Source organism: Acanthopagrus latus, chromosome 2 (assembly GCF_904848185.1).
Source record: "Acanthopagrus latus isolate v.2019 chromosome 2, fAcaLat1.1, whole genome shotgun sequence".
NCBI classification, from domain to species: domain Eukaryota; kingdom Metazoa; phylum Chordata; class Actinopteri; order Spariformes; family Sparidae; genus Acanthopagrus; species Acanthopagrus latus.
In genome coordinates this window covers 6658061-6674551 of record NC_051040.1, presented here as the reverse complement: position 1 = coordinate 6674551, position 16491 = coordinate 6658061, and the positions used below count along the sequence as shown (strand labels likewise).

The 16491-nt window shown below is 41.2% G+C and overlaps 2 protein-coding genes across 6 annotated transcripts; both read right to left on the bottom strand.

Moving 5' to 3' along the window:
* fhdc4 (FH2 domain containing 4) lies at window positions 1–7627 on the bottom strand. The gene is made up of 12 exons (XM_037079852.1): window positions 7382–7627; window positions 6100–6639; window positions 5135–5196; window positions 4491–4593; window positions 4280–4365; window positions 4094–4194; window positions 3925–3995; window positions 3726–3833; window positions 3558–3628; window positions 3344–3461; window positions 3091–3255; window positions 1–3001 (listed from the first exon to the last, which is right to left on the bottom strand). The coding sequence occupies exons 2-12, from the start codon at window positions 6463–6465 to the stop codon at window positions 1709–1711; spliced, it is 2544 nt and encodes an 847-aa protein (XP_036935747.1). The 5' UTR covers window positions 6466–6639; window positions 7382–7627; the 3' UTR covers window positions 1–1708.
* Window positions 7628–9557: 1930 nt separating this feature from the next.
* LOC119009082 (arfaptin-2-like) lies at window positions 9558–16065 on the bottom strand. 5 transcript variants are annotated; one of them, XM_037080091.1, is made up of 9 exons: window positions 15817–16063; window positions 15504–15612; window positions 14423–14531; window positions 13336–13422; window positions 13081–13187; window positions 12458–12679; window positions 12218–12375; window positions 11932–12106; window positions 9558–10919 (listed from the first exon to the last, which is right to left on the bottom strand). In XM_037080091.1, exons 2-9 carry the CDS (start codon window positions 15600–15602, stop codon window positions 10764–10766), a joined length of 1113 nt encoding a protein of 370 aa, XP_036935986.1. In that variant the 5' UTR covers window positions 15603–15612; window positions 15817–16063; the 3' UTR covers window positions 9558–10763. The 5 variants fall into 5 exon arrangements, with proteins under 5 accessions (XP_036935986.1, XP_036935996.1, XP_036936005.1 ...); XM_037080101.1 differs by having other exon boundaries at window positions 10764–10919; window positions 14423–14522; window positions 15817–16065; XM_037080110.1 differs by having other exon boundaries at window positions 10764–10919; window positions 14423–14519; window positions 15817–16065.
* Between the last annotated feature and the right edge of the window lie 426 nt (window positions 16066–16491).

Sequence of the window (16491 nt, the reverse complement as noted above, 5' to 3'; positions counted from 1 at the left end):
TGATTCTCATATACATTTATTTTCCACCCTCACTGATGAAAGTACAACTTGGAAACTTAGATTTAGTAACAATAAAATGTGTTTGTGTGTATTTTTCATGGACAAACATTTCAGTCTTAAATATATTTTACAACAAAGAAACATGAAAATCATTCCAATCACTGAGGTCAGTGACTAAAGGAGAACAATTATAATAAATAAAGGGTCGTGTCTATTACCTTATTGCAACACTGCTGAAAATAGTTCTTATAAGCATAATATGGTACAGCTCCTATGTCGACCCATGCTGTGACCCATGTGGCCGTGCCCTGACATTGCCACAAGCAGTGTAAAGTGCTAGATTCATGGACGTTGGTTCTTGTCTACATGTTAATCGGCCACCTGGAGTTAGCCCTTTAACCATGATAATCTCTTCTCAAGTTAATTTGAGATCAGCACCCTTCACTTTGCCACTGACAGTCCATGGTTCAGCTCTGCTCAGATAGAGGCTGCCTTTGTAACACTGACCCATTTAAGCCCAAAACAATGGCTGAATTGAGTAAGACCCTGAAAGCATCCCAACAATCAGCATTTTTGATGCAATCCTGTGACAACGACAGAGGAGGAAACTAGAGAGGCTACAAACAAAGATGTTATCACTGTGAAATAGAAAAATAACAATACTGAATTCAAGAATGTGCAGCAAATAGTAATTTATCGATGTATCAAAAATAACAATCAAGCAAGATTTTACATGCAGTCTGACTTAACTATACCCTCTCATACTCAACATTCATTTACTTTCTCAATACATTCTGCAGGATTGTATATTTTAATCCAGGCAAGGAACACACACTGTATAAATACATATATCCACCTGATGTGGACGATGCCATGCTATCAGAGTAATATTACTATGATTGGATGAAACACGATGAAAAAGTGGTATTTACAGTGAGTGTGCCCATTGCTCTTTTGTTTACTGGACAAGGGAGAGACTGCCTGGAAATCAACAACACCCCGATTTTCTGAGCACCAGTTTGCAACAGACTGCAACGTTTAACTGTTGCAGTCTGCCATCTAGTGGTCCAACATACACAATGGACCTTCCTCATTTAAAAGACTCTCCAGCAAGCCCACTTTCCTCAAACCTTCTCTGTCTCCTTACAACCTTATCATCAATTCACAATATTAACATAGAAAGAAACACAACATCATCACCAAGACCAGTTAAAGGTACAATATGCAGGAATAAAAACAGTTCATCATACAAAAATAATCCCTCTAAATCAGCAGACACTCTGCCTGTATTTTCTTATTTTCATAGCAATTTGCTGTGTTTGGGACGTTTCTGGGCGTCAACCTTTGGCAGTGATGTGTAGTCACCATACAATGAGGGTTGGGCAAACAGCGGACAGGATGAAGCCTGCTTTTAGCTGACATTCACTCAAATCGAAACACACAGCACCTTCCAGCCGAAGTGTGCAAAAGTGTGGGCGTTTTTAACTGTGCTTTATAACGTTACAGCCATGAAACAATCACAAAATAGACTTCGCTCTGCTACGGCTGCTCTTTCTCTATCCGTTGAACTTTGAACAGGGGAGCGGGGCATCTCTGAATAGTATGTTTACAAACTGTAACAACAAATCCTGCATAGTATGCCTTTAATTACGAGCAACACTAAAGTTACATGTGCTTCCCTGACTTTAAAGTTGATATCTTTCAAAGCTTATACACCAGAACCACTGGCCTTTTGGACAGTTTCCTTGCTGGTCTGCGCTTTGCTCATGTCTCCAAGGCGTTTTAAAAAGCTAAAAAACAGTCCAGTGGTTTCAGTCTTAATCCATGTGCTCTTGGGTGGAACATTTTCACTATTCCTCTGTACATGGTTGCCTGTGGGCTCCACAGATTTGCCCTCCTGGTTGTGCTGTCCAGGCCCGTTATCTGGAACATTGGTTTCAGTAACATTTGGCTTGCTTTTCTTTTCTGCCGATGGGGAATCCTGGTCTTGAGCACCAGATTTTTTAAAGTTTTGAGATACTTCAGAAAAGTCAAAGACTTGTTTTGAGGGACTGTGTCCACCACCCTCTGCCTGCAGCGGCTCTTTTACTCTTGCTGCAGATTTAGGAGTTCTCATGGGAGGCTGAGCCCACACGCTATCGTCCCCATCCTCAGTTTTAGAGACTTTGGTAGGCAGAGTATGACGGCGGCCAAGGTTACGCTTTGAGGAGGACTGAGGAGCAAGCAAAAATGTGACTAATTCGTCGTTGGTAGGGTCTCCAGGATACCTCTCTGTTTCCTCATCGAAGGTGCGTTGACGAGGTAAGATTTTACTAGCACCAGGAGATTTTTGATTTTCCAAAGAATAGTCCCCAGATGACACACTGCTACGGCTGTTCTGAAAGCGCAAAACCTTTCTAGATGCTTCTCGCAACTTTTGGGCCTCCTCCTCATTATTGTCCTGCAGATCTTCTTCATCATCATCAGTGGCTGCTGAGAAAGATCTGCCTGAGGAGGAAATGCTGGTGGTCCTATTGGCTGGGCGTGTAAGACTTATAGGGTCCTCTTTTCTTTCCTCTTTTTTAAAATTGTTTGTCTCTTCTTCACGAGGAATGACAGTTGTTGCCTTGTTGTCCTCACTTTTAGACTGGACGTTCTTTTGGGAAGAGTTCTCTGTGAGTTCACCTGCTGAATTCCAGTTTTTTCTGCCAATCTCCTCGATTTTAGAAAAGCCTCCTTTCTTTTGTTTTCCAGTAGGGAGGTTCACTTCAGAAGTAATTTCTGATAGGCTCCCATTGTTGGGACTGCCACTCGTAGGGCTTCCATTAGAAGATGACGGCCTTCCTAGTTTCCTCCGAGATCCACGATTGGTGAGGAACTTGTGTAGCACGGACTCTAATGCAACTCCTTCCATTTCCTTGTCTCTACTGGAGCAGGTGGCTGTGGATCTGCGCTTGGAAGCATTCTGCAATCTGTCTCTGTGTCTCCGCTGCACTTCTGCCACCTCTCGAGCCTTGTTTTCCTGCAAAACAAATTGTGCATTTAAGAGATCAATCAGGAGTTGTTTTTTCTGGCCTCGGTGAAGGAACCCATGCCAAAACACAAGCTTACCTGCATGGCCCGCATAAATTTCTCACAAAAAGAGTTGAAAATGGAGCAACACTCATCCAGTTTGAATTTCTTTGGGTCTTCACAGAAGTACTCAGCCACAGAGTCACTCACTGACTGTAACTGCTGGAGATCACTCTCTGTTTCTGCCAAGCAGACTTCAGCTTCCTAAATGGAGTATAAATCAAAACATTAGAACATCTAATCAAAACCAAAATGCACATGAACTGAATTTCTCAACAAAAGGCTTCCTCACCATTAGGAAGTCCTCCATTTGTGCTTTTAGTTCCTCCTGCTTTAAGGCGTCTTCTTTAGCGACTTGTATTTTCTTTACCTGTCTTGCAAACTCTGCTTCAATTTCACCTTTATTTATTCTGAAGTAAAGGGAACCAAAGAAAAAAATTCTGATGGTAGAGCAAATAAAAACGACAGTTAAAATGTGCAGAGTACCTTTAAACAAGATTGATTACCTTGCTGCAGCTTCAACGTTTTTGAGTTGCTCTGTAAATGTAAGCAGGCCCGTGTCTGCCCTCTGAGCTTGCTGTGGTGAACAGGAAAATTTGCATTAAAAAAATAACATTTCACAAACATTTCGTGAGAATGAGAAAAACTGACCCGAAGTAATAAAAGCTACTTGCCATCACAACATAATGCATGAGGTTCATCCCTGGTTTGTTTGCTTTGGTGTCTGCTAACTTCAACAGAGAAGCCATTCGGAAGCCAATCGCGCTGCCTGCATATCCACCCTGTGATCAAACAAAATAAATGAGACTCAGAGATACACAAACAGAAAAGGAAAGTCATCCAAGACACCACTTCCACATGTTACGCACTCACAGCATTCATGTAGTTTCCAGTCTTCAGTACCAGGCGAATGACAGAATGGAGACTGTCTGACTCCAGCAGCTCTGCAGGGAGACACACATGGTGAATTATAAGTCCAAATATGCCTCCAGTTATATTTTTTGCTCAAAATCTGTTATGATTCCTCTTTGAGAAATGTTACCCTGTCCAGCAGCTGTCAAAGTGCTGATGAATTCTTTCATTTCATTCATGAGGGGGAAGAATTCCTCTTTGAGCACCAAGCAGCTGATGCGCTCTACATAACTAAACAACAAATACAAAGTTTCCATTATTAGTCAACTACCACCGTAATATTTGCAATACATATAATTACATTCAGGTAACTCACCTGGGAATCTTGACAAGCATGAGCATAAACAGATCTGCTTCGGGAAGAGCACCAGGATCACCCTTAAAACCATTCAGCTGTTTCTCCTGCATTCATTAAAAGAGCCAAAAAGAAATTGAGAAATGTTCAAACCTGATTCATCTTTGGATGAAATTACAAGCAATGCAGTAGTGAGAAAACATTGAAAGATAGAAGCAGCTGCCACAAGTACCTCCCCTTCATCTGGCAGCATCTTGGACAGCTCCCTGAGTTTTCCAGAAGCAAAACTGAGATTACTTCCTGATTTGATATCTTTAATCATGTCTTTTACAGGCCTGTGGAGAGAGGAGGAGAGGCATACAGGGTTCAGAGTTTTAGTCACCAGCGTGTTGCTGTGTTAATATCACACTTTTGCATCTTTAGAGAAGTCGGGCTGCTGACACCAGCAAGCCTCTACCTGCTCAAATAGCTTTGCGAAATAGCTTCTGATGTCAGTCCTCAGAAAAACACTGTACACGAGGAGGATGGCATGTCATTTGACAAGAAACATGACATTTTTGTCAGTTGTGGCGAATGTGCTGAGGCATTAATAATAACAGCTGTACAGAAATAAAAGTACAGCATTTCCTGTTCGATGTGTTGCATATGCCAAACAGCCTTCGGCAACACATTTACAAAACAGTGAGGCAACCTGTTGGAGCTGTAGAACAGTGTGGATCACGCCTGCCAGGACATGTTGCCGTTCAGAGGTTTGTGAGCATGACGCAGCCATGTTGCAGACTAATCTGTCTGCCTCAGCCTGTGTTGTTTAATACTGAAATATTACAAATGTTGTGCAAAAACACTCACACCTTCACAATACTACCACTGACTCACCGCTTGAATTGCTTCAGGAAAATTCCAAGGTTCATGCTCCTCTTGGAGCTGAGGATGGAAACCTGGGAGTGGAAACAGACACATACCTGGATATAATCAGCTTGTCAGTTGTTAAGATCACTTCACTATTAACTTGAGCAGTGTCTCTTGTGACTTTTACAAGCAGACAGTTGATTCCAAAGGTTAAGAATTCTTTGAGTTGATTGTATTGAATGATCAGGGAATGATACCATTTTGCACAAGTAATACATTTTCTCTCTCTGAGAAAAGAGGGCTGTAGTTCAATGTATGGCCAACTATCGTTGGACACGTTACGTGAGATGCTCTGGAAAATTAAAGATCAGGTACATGTTGAGAAACTTTTTCTCTGTTTGTTTTGGGTTAGCTCGATGTCTTAGTTTTCAATGACCTGGAAATGAGACTCAAGGATTGGTTGTTGCTGTTTGATCTGAAAATCAACAACCAATCGTTCACCAAACCATTGCGTCAGTATTTGACAACCTAGACTCCAACAATCTTCTCGAGATTCGCCTACTTCGCCTTTAGCGCAACCAACGCCGTTTATTATAGTAGTTTGAATGCAGAGCACTAGTAGGCTGCTTTAAAGAATAGTGCTGGATGAGGACACAATTAAAACCTCCTTTAGCAAACAGACATGAAAACTAGTGAGACTCCACCCTTGTACTGTATGATTCAAAATCAAAACAATGTTCTTCAGGCAGACATTACATCATATTTCTTAATACTCTTACACTTTGTTATATTATGATGTATGGGGACTAAGTTGGTGCAGAGCTTTATTCACACCTGCCACAAAAGTTGTTTCAGCAGAAGGCAACATGTAACAATGTTTCCAGTTTATCGCAACTGCATACCTAGAAAGTAAAAAAATCAATCCAAGTCCAGAGAGCTTCTTACACAACACACAACTGTGACCCAAGTAACCTGCGCCTGGTTGTACTCACCATCTCCCCTCCTGAGGCAGCAGTAGGCAGGCCCCTCAGACTCTGGCGGTTCAAGGCCTTGAGTTTCTTCTGGTCCTGCTTGTGGCTGAACAGCTCCTCCATGTGATCAGTGTCCAGCTCATATTCCTCATCTGACTTATCTGCTGTCCAGATGTTGTGCTTTCCTATCACACTGTGTTTTGGAAGGGTTTCCCAGTTGAAATTGCGCATCCTGGAGCTCCGGCGCCCGCCTTTTCCAAATAGGCCCGCGCCATGTGGTGGTGGTGGAGGGAGGCCAAATGCTGGAGGAGGAGGAGGAGGAGGAGGAGGAGGAGGGGGTGGTGGTGGAGGAGGTGGTGGTGGAGCGGGAGGACCTCCTGGTTGCATCTTTTGTCAAGGAGCAGTCAGCAGGTATGGGATGCTACCATGTTGTCAGTGACACATTTGGCTTGGATTAAATCCAATAAAGAACTGCAGTGAAATGTAAGCTCCTCTGAATGACTGTTTACTGAGCTGAAGGGACTTGTCCAAAATGTTGTCAGTCAGGATGATGCATTCAGACTGAAAGAAGCAGAGCAGGGTGGGGACAGTTACTAAAACTACTGTATACATTATGACTGCGTGCAGTCAGTTAAGAAAGCATTTACTTTCTCTATAGAGCTTAAAACTACCCTTTACTTCTGTGAAGGGTTTTTCAAACAATCCTCCAAATCTATCACAATACTACAGAAACATATTGCTGCCATACAGAAAATACACATATTATTGACTTTATAATGTAAATAGTGTGTTGAATAACATTTCCTATTCAAACTTGCATGTTAGAGGAAGATCATCTCACTTTATAATATGAAACGTTCTGGACACTAACCCTAACAATTCAAGTTATCAGGTTATAACAGGAAATAGTATATTGTTAAGAGTTTATTGTTATAATGCAACAAGCTAGTATGTTGTAATTGAAGGAAAATAAACTTTGACAACAAAAACTTAGCTGTCACTTGAACATGTTACATTCAGTCCTGTAGGCACTCTCGGAGCTTATTTGGCATTTGGCATATTCTGCATCCAGCTAACCGTAATCACCGATATACAATCCTATATACGATATAGTTTTTTTCTTGTTTCACTTTTATCATTGTTTATAGTGATATTGAACTGTCCTTTGACTACTGTGACGCACAAAATTCCCCGTTTGCGGGACTGATAAAGGCATTTCTGATTCTGAGTCTAACAAATACTAAAACCACCACACAGTGTTTGTTAATATTCTAACATTACTGTCAGGTAAAGGACAGCTTACCTTTAGTCTTGATTCAGCTGCTGTCCGGTTATCAGTGTGTCGGTGTTCACGGTGTTATCCCCTCGTCGACGTGTTGAAACTCCGCAGCGGGGTAAAGGGCGACAACAACCTGGATAGAGCAAGAGCCGAGTGGCGAAACTACCTGCGTACGAGCGACACGCCCAGGTAACTCATGGACTTCCATGGCAGCCCACACCTTCCCAGCAGGAGGAACTCTGGGATTGCTGAAGGTGTGTTGGCTGGAGTTTAGACACTCTGTCCTGCTGTCATAACCCCATGTGAGCAGTCTCGGTCCGGAATTATAGACCCCTCCAGAGTGATAAACATCCAGGCTGACAGGGAAAGATCATTGATTTCTTCAGGGTATTTGTAGCACTCCAAATAACCGCTGAATTATGCCATGAAGAAAACACTTGAAATCATTGTGTTTCAGAGCTGGTGTTCTCTTACTTATGTTTTGGTTTGTTTGTAGAAATAAAAACAAACATGTTAAGTGAATAAATGAGCAACAAGCTAAATGTAAGAATCCAATCTTTGGTTAAACATTAAGCCATTTGACCAGCTCAGACAATGCTATTTACTAGAGTGATGGCTGGTGGTCAGACTGGCCTTTAACTAGTCAATCAAGCAGCAAGCACTTCAACTCTGCCCCAGAAATGATAAGACCTAAAACTGATCGCTCTCATACCCCCATGCATTTGTATGCAAATCATTTTATTTTCTACTCTAAAAGACTGAGGGCATCCCAAGAAATTACAATGCCAAGGAAAACTGGAAGAGAAATGGGAGAACATTAACACCAGGGATGTATGGAGTGGGATGAGGGAGATAACCAGCTTCCAGAGGAAAGGTGGAGGAGCAGCTGAGGCGAGCCAACGTGTTCAAACATTTTTCAGCAGGTTTCACTCCAACTCCCCCAAAGCTCCACACCAACCTCCGCCATCTCCAGTCTGCATTGGTGGGACAGATGTTGACATTGTGGAATCATACAAATACCTGGGTGCTGTGCTGGACAATAAACTGGAGTGGTCTACAAACATGGAGGAAGTCTATAAGAAGGGCCTGAGCTGGGTTTATCTCCTGAGGAGGCTCAGGTCCTTTGTTGTGGTCTGTTTTTGTGAGCGCCATCTTCTTCACTGTGGAGTCCTGGGGTGCGGGCATCGAAGCCAAGTACACTATCTATCTATCTATCTATCTATCTATCTATCTATCTATCTATCTATCTATCTATCTATCTAATTAAGGGGACAAATATTCAGAGACGACTGAAGGGAGGTTTTCAATAGGAAATAAACTCAATACTTAGGACAGTCAGTCTGAGCTGCTTGTCATTTGAAGATAAGTTCAGAGTTCGGACACCAAAGTACAGAGAGCAGATTAGGGTTGTGTCTGTAAAATCAATTCTGTTTTAATCTGACATTCTCCTTTTGATCTGAGAACATTCAGAAGCTCTGTTCAGACAGATCAAGGTTTATTGGGAAGAAAGCTGGACATGGGAATCATCATCAGATGATTTTAATGTTGTTGTGTTGTGTCATGTTGGTAGGTTTTACCAGCTGTACACACCTATAACACATCCGGCTTTCTTAAGCTCCTGCCAGCTGCCTAGAAAATAACAGGCCAAACTCGTCTGGCCTTATTCAACATCCCTCAGAGGCACATTAGGAGACCTACGCTGTGATAGAAAAAAAAAAGAAAGCATACTCTTAACATTTGGTCCTGGATGAGTACTAAAATTTGTACTGTAATCTAGAATTTATGTGGCTTCACAATACTGTTAAAAACGTATTACAACATAAATGTATTATGTGTTTAGAAGTTTGTTTTTACATCAGAAGTCTGTAAACACTACAATAAAAGAATCAGTTGTGTTCCTAACTTAATTTCATCATGACCTCAGAGACAAATCATTTCATGCAAAAAAGAGAGAAGGTAGTGTTTCCAACAGCAGCAACAACAAGAAAATGCTGCAAAAAGTATACTTTGATGATTCTGAAATAAGATAATAAGTCATGGAAAGCAAGTTAGAGATATATCAGATTGTATTTTTCATGTACATAATTACTAGTGCCATACATATTACATATATTGTGACTTTTCTGTACATAATCTGTGAGAGCTTCTCATATCAAACCAACAGATCTGTGTCAACTGCACAGTTAGGTGAAACAAAAAAAAAAAGCATCCAGCAGATTTTATTGGAAATGCAGAACAAGACAAAGACAATCAGCTGACTAGAACCTAAAAAGAAAATGGACATAACATTAACGTACAATGTTATGTACAAATATTGGTAAATAAATAACACAAATTAAGAAAAATGTACCCAAACATTCTGTCTTCGAAGAGACACTGAAGCTTGTACTGTAACCTAGTATGCATGTATTCAGTATTCCTATTCACTGCACACTGGCGCCTCCTATTGAAACATTGTCACTCAACAACTGGTAATGTATTGCATTTTGATTTTGATGTCTTTATGATAGTTAAGATGTATTTTTTACTGAAGCATCCAATAAATGGATTGATGCTGTGTCGTAAGTGTTACATCTGTTTGTGAGGCTTGTTTCCTTCTGTAAACTCTGGAGTCAACAAGACAGATACTTGTAACTGTGCTAGATTCATAATTACATAAAGTACCTGAAATTTAGGAGATCAAACTAATGAAGGATCATATATTAGGTTAGAGAAAATCACTATGTTCACTATATATATTTTCCCTTCTATGCTTAGAAACTGTAAACTGACAGTTCAGGCAGGTATTCCACAAAGTCACTTTACAAACAAAGTGGGATAACTTCGAAAGTGATGATACATCCTGAATTCTTTGATTTAAATCTGTAAAATGATGGTTCCGTCATGCATACTTGTGAAAAATAAATTTCAGAGGATATATCATAACATTTTTGACATTATCCCACTGACTTGCTAATGTTATTTGTGGAACTCCCCCCATGTGATATACTCTGAAAAATTAATCAAAACACAAGACAACATTAAAAAAACAACAACAAAATAATGCATGTGCAAAACTGCAGAGGGATATCTCCACAATAGAAGTCTATACTGTACATAAATAAGAAGCAATATCCATGTAAATGATTGTGCTACCTAAAGTATAAGAAAGTAACAAAAGGTCATTTTGTGGCTTAACAAAAAAATTCTAAATACAACCGAAAATGTTGTTCCATCTATTTCATAAGCGATACTGAAAAACCTTACAAAAAATTGCTATCTCGTGTTTTTCTTTATCACCAGCAGCTACTGCTCCTACAGTATTCTCCTTTATGCATTTAATTCTTGTCCATCTAACCACGGCGACGCATTCTTCACTGACGAGCGTGTCACTGTACATGTCAAACAGCTGAACCCTGAGCGCTCTTTACTGCTCCTCCAGCCAGGATGGCTTGTCTGATCCTGGGGGCTTTAACTTGACATTGAACTGTATGAGAGTTTGTTCCAACTGCTGCTGGTTCCCGGCAAAGTAGGCTGAGATAGCATTATGGAAGAGAAGCAGCTGCTTGTGCATCACCTTCACCTAGAAGAATAAAAGAAGAAGAAAACTGTGCTGTTATAAACACCATTTCAAGTGTCTACAGGAAAGCAAACAAAGATCTAATGAGATTTACCTGCCGCTCAGATTAATTCCCGGGGATTCAATCTAAAGGCATCTTGCACATTACATGCCTCTAAGATGCATTCCCAAATGTGGAACAGGCTTTTTAAGATATTTTTAGGCATAAGAAAGTCTTACAAACTGCGACTAATGTTGTTTTGTAATCTTCTTGTTTTTCATTGGGTAAAAACTGAATGATGTTCTGTGTCTTTAATCCAATCATCTTTGATCATTTTTAGTCTTGTCCTCTTTGTACTATTGTAATCTTGTGTTTTATATAACTTTTAATTCTTTAATCATGCATACTTATATTGAGGCTGATTCTAACCCATCTGCAATAACTTGAAAGCACTTTGGGTCAACATCTTTTCAGATGTGCCGTCCAAATAAAGTGACTTGACTAACTAGTGTGGATTATGGGTCTGTATTTAATTTGACAAAATTGAGGCATTCCTGCTTTACTGTTATTACTGCAATTATCTATTGCAGGCATGTGCTTGTCTGTGCATGAAGAAGTCCTCCTGCTTCCTTTGGATTGACCTGGCCTGCCTGAATAGCTGTATAATGGCGAACACTGGACCAATTTAACTTCGTAAACTAGGCATAATTGAACAAATGAATATGATGTGAGACAGCTGTGACAGACAGGAATGCTTCACAACGCGCTCCATTTATTCTAAATATGTGGTTTAATTTTTCCACATTCAGAAAGCTGTCCACAGGCCTCAAGCCAGTTTTTACCCTGACCACAAAAAAGCAGCACTGATGCCTGTGGTTGGGCGTGGTCAAACGTGTGCACTGCTGCATCTGTAACCACATCTCACAATGTTGTCACAGGGTCCTGGAGTCCACCTATACACCACTGCAGCAGCGTGAATGGTAAAACCACTCAGCAATAACAAAAAACTTTCAAATACAAAAGAAAACTACAAACCTTATTTTCCTCCAAGAATTTGAGCTTGATAGTGACATCGCTACGCAGTCGTTCATATTTCTCTCTGTGCACCTGGTAGTCATGCTGAGCCATCTCAGTGCGGACCATGGCAGCTGCATCCCTCGGGCCCAAACTCATCTCCTCCAGATCAGAACGATAGGCATCAAACTCAAGTCTGCGTGCAAAAAAAGTTAAGACTGTCACAGGCTCTGCTTTTCCAGGAGATCACCCTACAGACATTCAGATCATTTCTCAACTTCTTAAACAGGATGTCAGGATTTGTTACCTTGCATTTTCATACAGCTTGATGGTCATCAGGGTGTCCTCCATTGTTTTGTTGACTAGCGTGTTGATACCAGACACAAAGAAGTTGATGGCACCGAGCAGTGCTTCGCCATTCTTACACAACAGCTTTTGTGTTTCTGCATTGTACCCAAACTCGTCCTGTGGAGAAACCCAGAAAAGCTTTGCCAGCTGAACTCAATTTTCATGTTGGATTACACAAGGAGCTTCGGCAGTACTCTACCTGCAACTCTGGTGATTTTTGGCTGAGGTCGGTGAAGGTGTCTCCTAGAGCCTGCTGTGTCTGCACCATGCTTTGAAAATGCATGGTTAGTGCTGTGGCCAGTCTTAATATGTTTTCATACTTGATCTTGGTGTCTCTTAACACATCAATCTGAGCCTCCAACTCCAGGTCCACTGTTCGTGAACCTCGTCCAAACCTCTCTGAGAACATCTGCTTTGTACACTGCAGAGTGGATATCAACAGAGATGACATTAAACCCAGCATTACAAAGATCTGATGAAGTTAAGGATGTATAACATCATGTTGTCACTATGACTGAAAAATGTGTGTCGACCAAAGTGGGCACAGTTGCTTTTTTGACTCTCAACACTCAAGGTCACCTCATCTTGCATCCCTAGTAATATAGAGTAATATAGGCAATATACTTAATAAACCTGACATAGGAACAACATTGGTAAGCATGGCCGCAAAGGATAGCCAACATTTCCACATATGTATTTCAAATGTCTCTTAAATGCTAGACCATACAGTTTTATCATGGTAATGCATTGAGGGATATACATACAGGCCTAACATATCTATTTTTATCAGAACACAAATGATCTACATGCAGGTCACGATACCTTGTATGTGTTGATGCCCCACTTCTTCACACCTTCCAATTTCTCGACTGCTACACCACGAGAAACTTCCTCAGTTGAATTAACTGCGCTATGGTTCGACGTCGACCCTAAAGGAGAATAAAAAATAACAATTTACACTCTAACGCATGTTGTCTTGTATTAGGGTTTACTGGACAAGGAAGAGGTTTACTGAAAATGCATGGGTCATGACAATGAGTGAGGACAGTATGGACATGGAGATGAGCCTGGTGATACCTGGGTGCTGGTCTGTGTGTTGGGCGAGTCGACTGGCTGCAGATTGACTTTTAGGCAAGCTAACACCCCTGGATTTCATGCGAATGTCTGAAATGAGCATGGTGATGATAAAAGGTGAGGATGAGAAGAGACATGAAGGGAAATATGTGTCAAAAAAAGCAAAAGCTGCAGCTGTAGTATGTAGACTGAAAGAAAAATGTTAGGTTCTGTGGTGGAAGATACATAATGAGTTGGGAGTTAAAAGGTATTTGAAATAATCCACCATGCAGGTTTCTCATGCAAAAGAGACGGATTATTAGAAAAAATGAAAATGGACTTTGTGGGATGAAAGGTAATTACAAGGCAATGACAAAACAGTCATCCAAAGTGCATTTTACAGTACAAACAAGGACATTCTTATCAGACAACATTTCAGGTGACAGCTCTGTAATTCATGTTAGTGCATCCCTAATTTTGAAAACTGCCAAAACGTTTCTTGTTGCGGAAGCTGTGAGTTGAAGAGGTACAAGCAAGGTTGCATACAACTTCCTCGGTCAAGCAACGCCAAAACCTCTTCTAAGGGGCCAAAACAGACCAACATATAAAGGTAAACTTAGAAAACAAAAAGTTGTCTGAATGCACAGCCACCTGGTCCTGCTGCAGGGGCTCGTCTTCTGTCCAGATACTCGGGGTTGAAGCGAATTGCAGGTCCTAAGGAATATGGATGTTCGTAATATGAACCAAGGAGCCTAGAGGTCAGCAACTCTCTAGTGACACATCAGAATTCAACAGGGAGAGGTTTTCTGTAGGGTTTCTTGAAGGGGTATAATCGACCTCTCTCAGTGAATTAAGGATTGAAAAAACACTGACATCTCTTTGGCACAGTGCATGACAGCCTGCAATCAACAATAGACAAATTGTGTGTGGTTGTGTGAGCTGTGTGAAGCCAGAGTGGGTCACGACAACCATATTACACTGAAGCAAAGTTATCATTTTAAGATATGGTACAGTGACTCTTTGCAGTGCAAACTGTGTGGGTACTTTGAAGAATAAACAAAAACCCAACGCCTGTAAAGGAAGGAATTCAAGTTTTCTAGCAGTGCCATACCTTTGATGCTGCTGGTAGGAATGATGCCCCCTGCAGGTCCTCCATAACCTCCTGAGACAATGCTGGTTTCATTCAGGTTGGGTCCAGACACCATCACCTGCTGCAAATCCTGAGTTTATAACATATATTGGTAATAATTATGGTTTAGAAGGCAAGAAATAGTCTAATTCTTCCTCATCTGCAGCATATACAGCCACTTTCCTTCAACATGCGTTTGTACATTAATTCTTTTTCTCCTGTAAAAAGCATGGCATCTACACACTCTGATATGGTGATATGCACCTTCACAGTTTGTTTGCAATCTGCCATAAACACAGAGAAGAAGGAGCGGATGTAGAGCTGCATGCAATACACGTTCAGCAAGGATTACAAGATGAAGGCAAAGGTCTACAAGTTTAAACACAGCAAATCTTTTTAGAGCTATGGAATATTAAATCATCCACTTTTGCTCACTACATCTTGGCCTGGTGTATCCTCAGGTTTGCATAAATTACAGGTTAGAAACTTAGTTTAAAATACAAAAAGGCTAACTGATCTGGATCTGAGTCAATATGTATGTGAGGAAAAAAAAAAAAACTGACTCCCTGAGGAGAGCTTGATGCCGAAACACATCAGAGTTTGTTTTGAAGGTCTCAAATGACCATGCAGTGCAAAATAAAGCTGCGTTGGGCATTGGAGTTTTCTTATGATTTTCACGTGCTTTTTGATTATTTAATATGCTTGCCCTCAGTATCACTCACACAGAGACAGACATATCTTTCATGTTCTGATACTGCAGCTTTCGCAGCTCTGTTAGGCTGTACCAAAATACAGTTCCATGCAAAACCTCACACGACTAAAGCATCCTGCAAGAGTGACTCCATGCTCTCGACACATCATTCCCAATTGCAGGTACTTCTGGTGACAGTAGCATACAGCTATATATTCATATATGCAGGCCTATGCATTGTTAGGTAACAGTTGGCCTAACAAGCCTACAGTTCCTGGAGTCTGCTGTCAAGTGAAGAAAGACATAGAACCACAAGATGCCAATACAGTCTCGGTAGAAGGACACTTGTGACTGAAAATGTGACTGACTGACCTGCTCCAGGCTGTCATCCTCTGGCAGAGTCCCTGTGTCTCCATTGCTGTTAATGGGGATCTCCATGGTAGCAGCCTTACTCATGATACTGTCTGCCATAATGAAATATCTGCAAGACAGCACCAGACACTGACACATTAAGATGGGCTCATGTTTGTGATTTAACAAAATGATAATCATTCACTGCTCTAATCCACATCAGCACAAAATACCAGCTTCCTCACATTGATGCTAACGTGGCTTGCTAATGTCAGCGGGTGCTGATGTGGCTGCTAGAGAGGCTACTACTTGACAGCTAACCTAGCTTCCTCACCACTGTAGCAGCCTGGTGTTGGAGGCAAGTCCAGTCGTCCGAGGGAGAAACAACACGTTGTTTTGCACAGACAGCAGGCTTGAAATGTCAAATACTTTCAACGGTGAAGCTCCCTTGTCCTCAATTGTCATTCAGTGCTACATCCATGATGCTTTTATCCCGCAACGCTCACGTTATCTGCCTGCTGCTTTCATACAACTCAGCCAGAAAATCCCTGCATCCAGCAAGCTAACAGCTTTAGTGGTGCCACTTCGAAATAAAAGTTTGTGTGATATTTACTTCATTATAAGTCACATGACTGGGCTTGAAAAGTAAAGCAAAATGTAAGTAATGTTAATTAAGCTAGGTTATTTATGCTTTTTAGAGTGTGTTGTTTCACAGATAAGTAACTGGAAGCGTATACTGTGAACGCATGCTCTTATTTTGAAGAATAATACCTTTATCGTAGCATCATCGTCGAGCCTCCTCCCCCGCTCCATCTTCCACGTCGTCCAGTGCTGACGTAGCTTTATCCCTAAACTGCGGTGCCACCCTGCTCCTGAAGATGTCACTAAGAACTCACTGACCATTAAAAGGAGACCTGACATGTCAAACATACAGTAACTATTCATCAGTAACTCCAGCCCCACAAATGTTTTGAGTGTTAATTAGACAGTAGGGTTGTTGGGTCCTGCC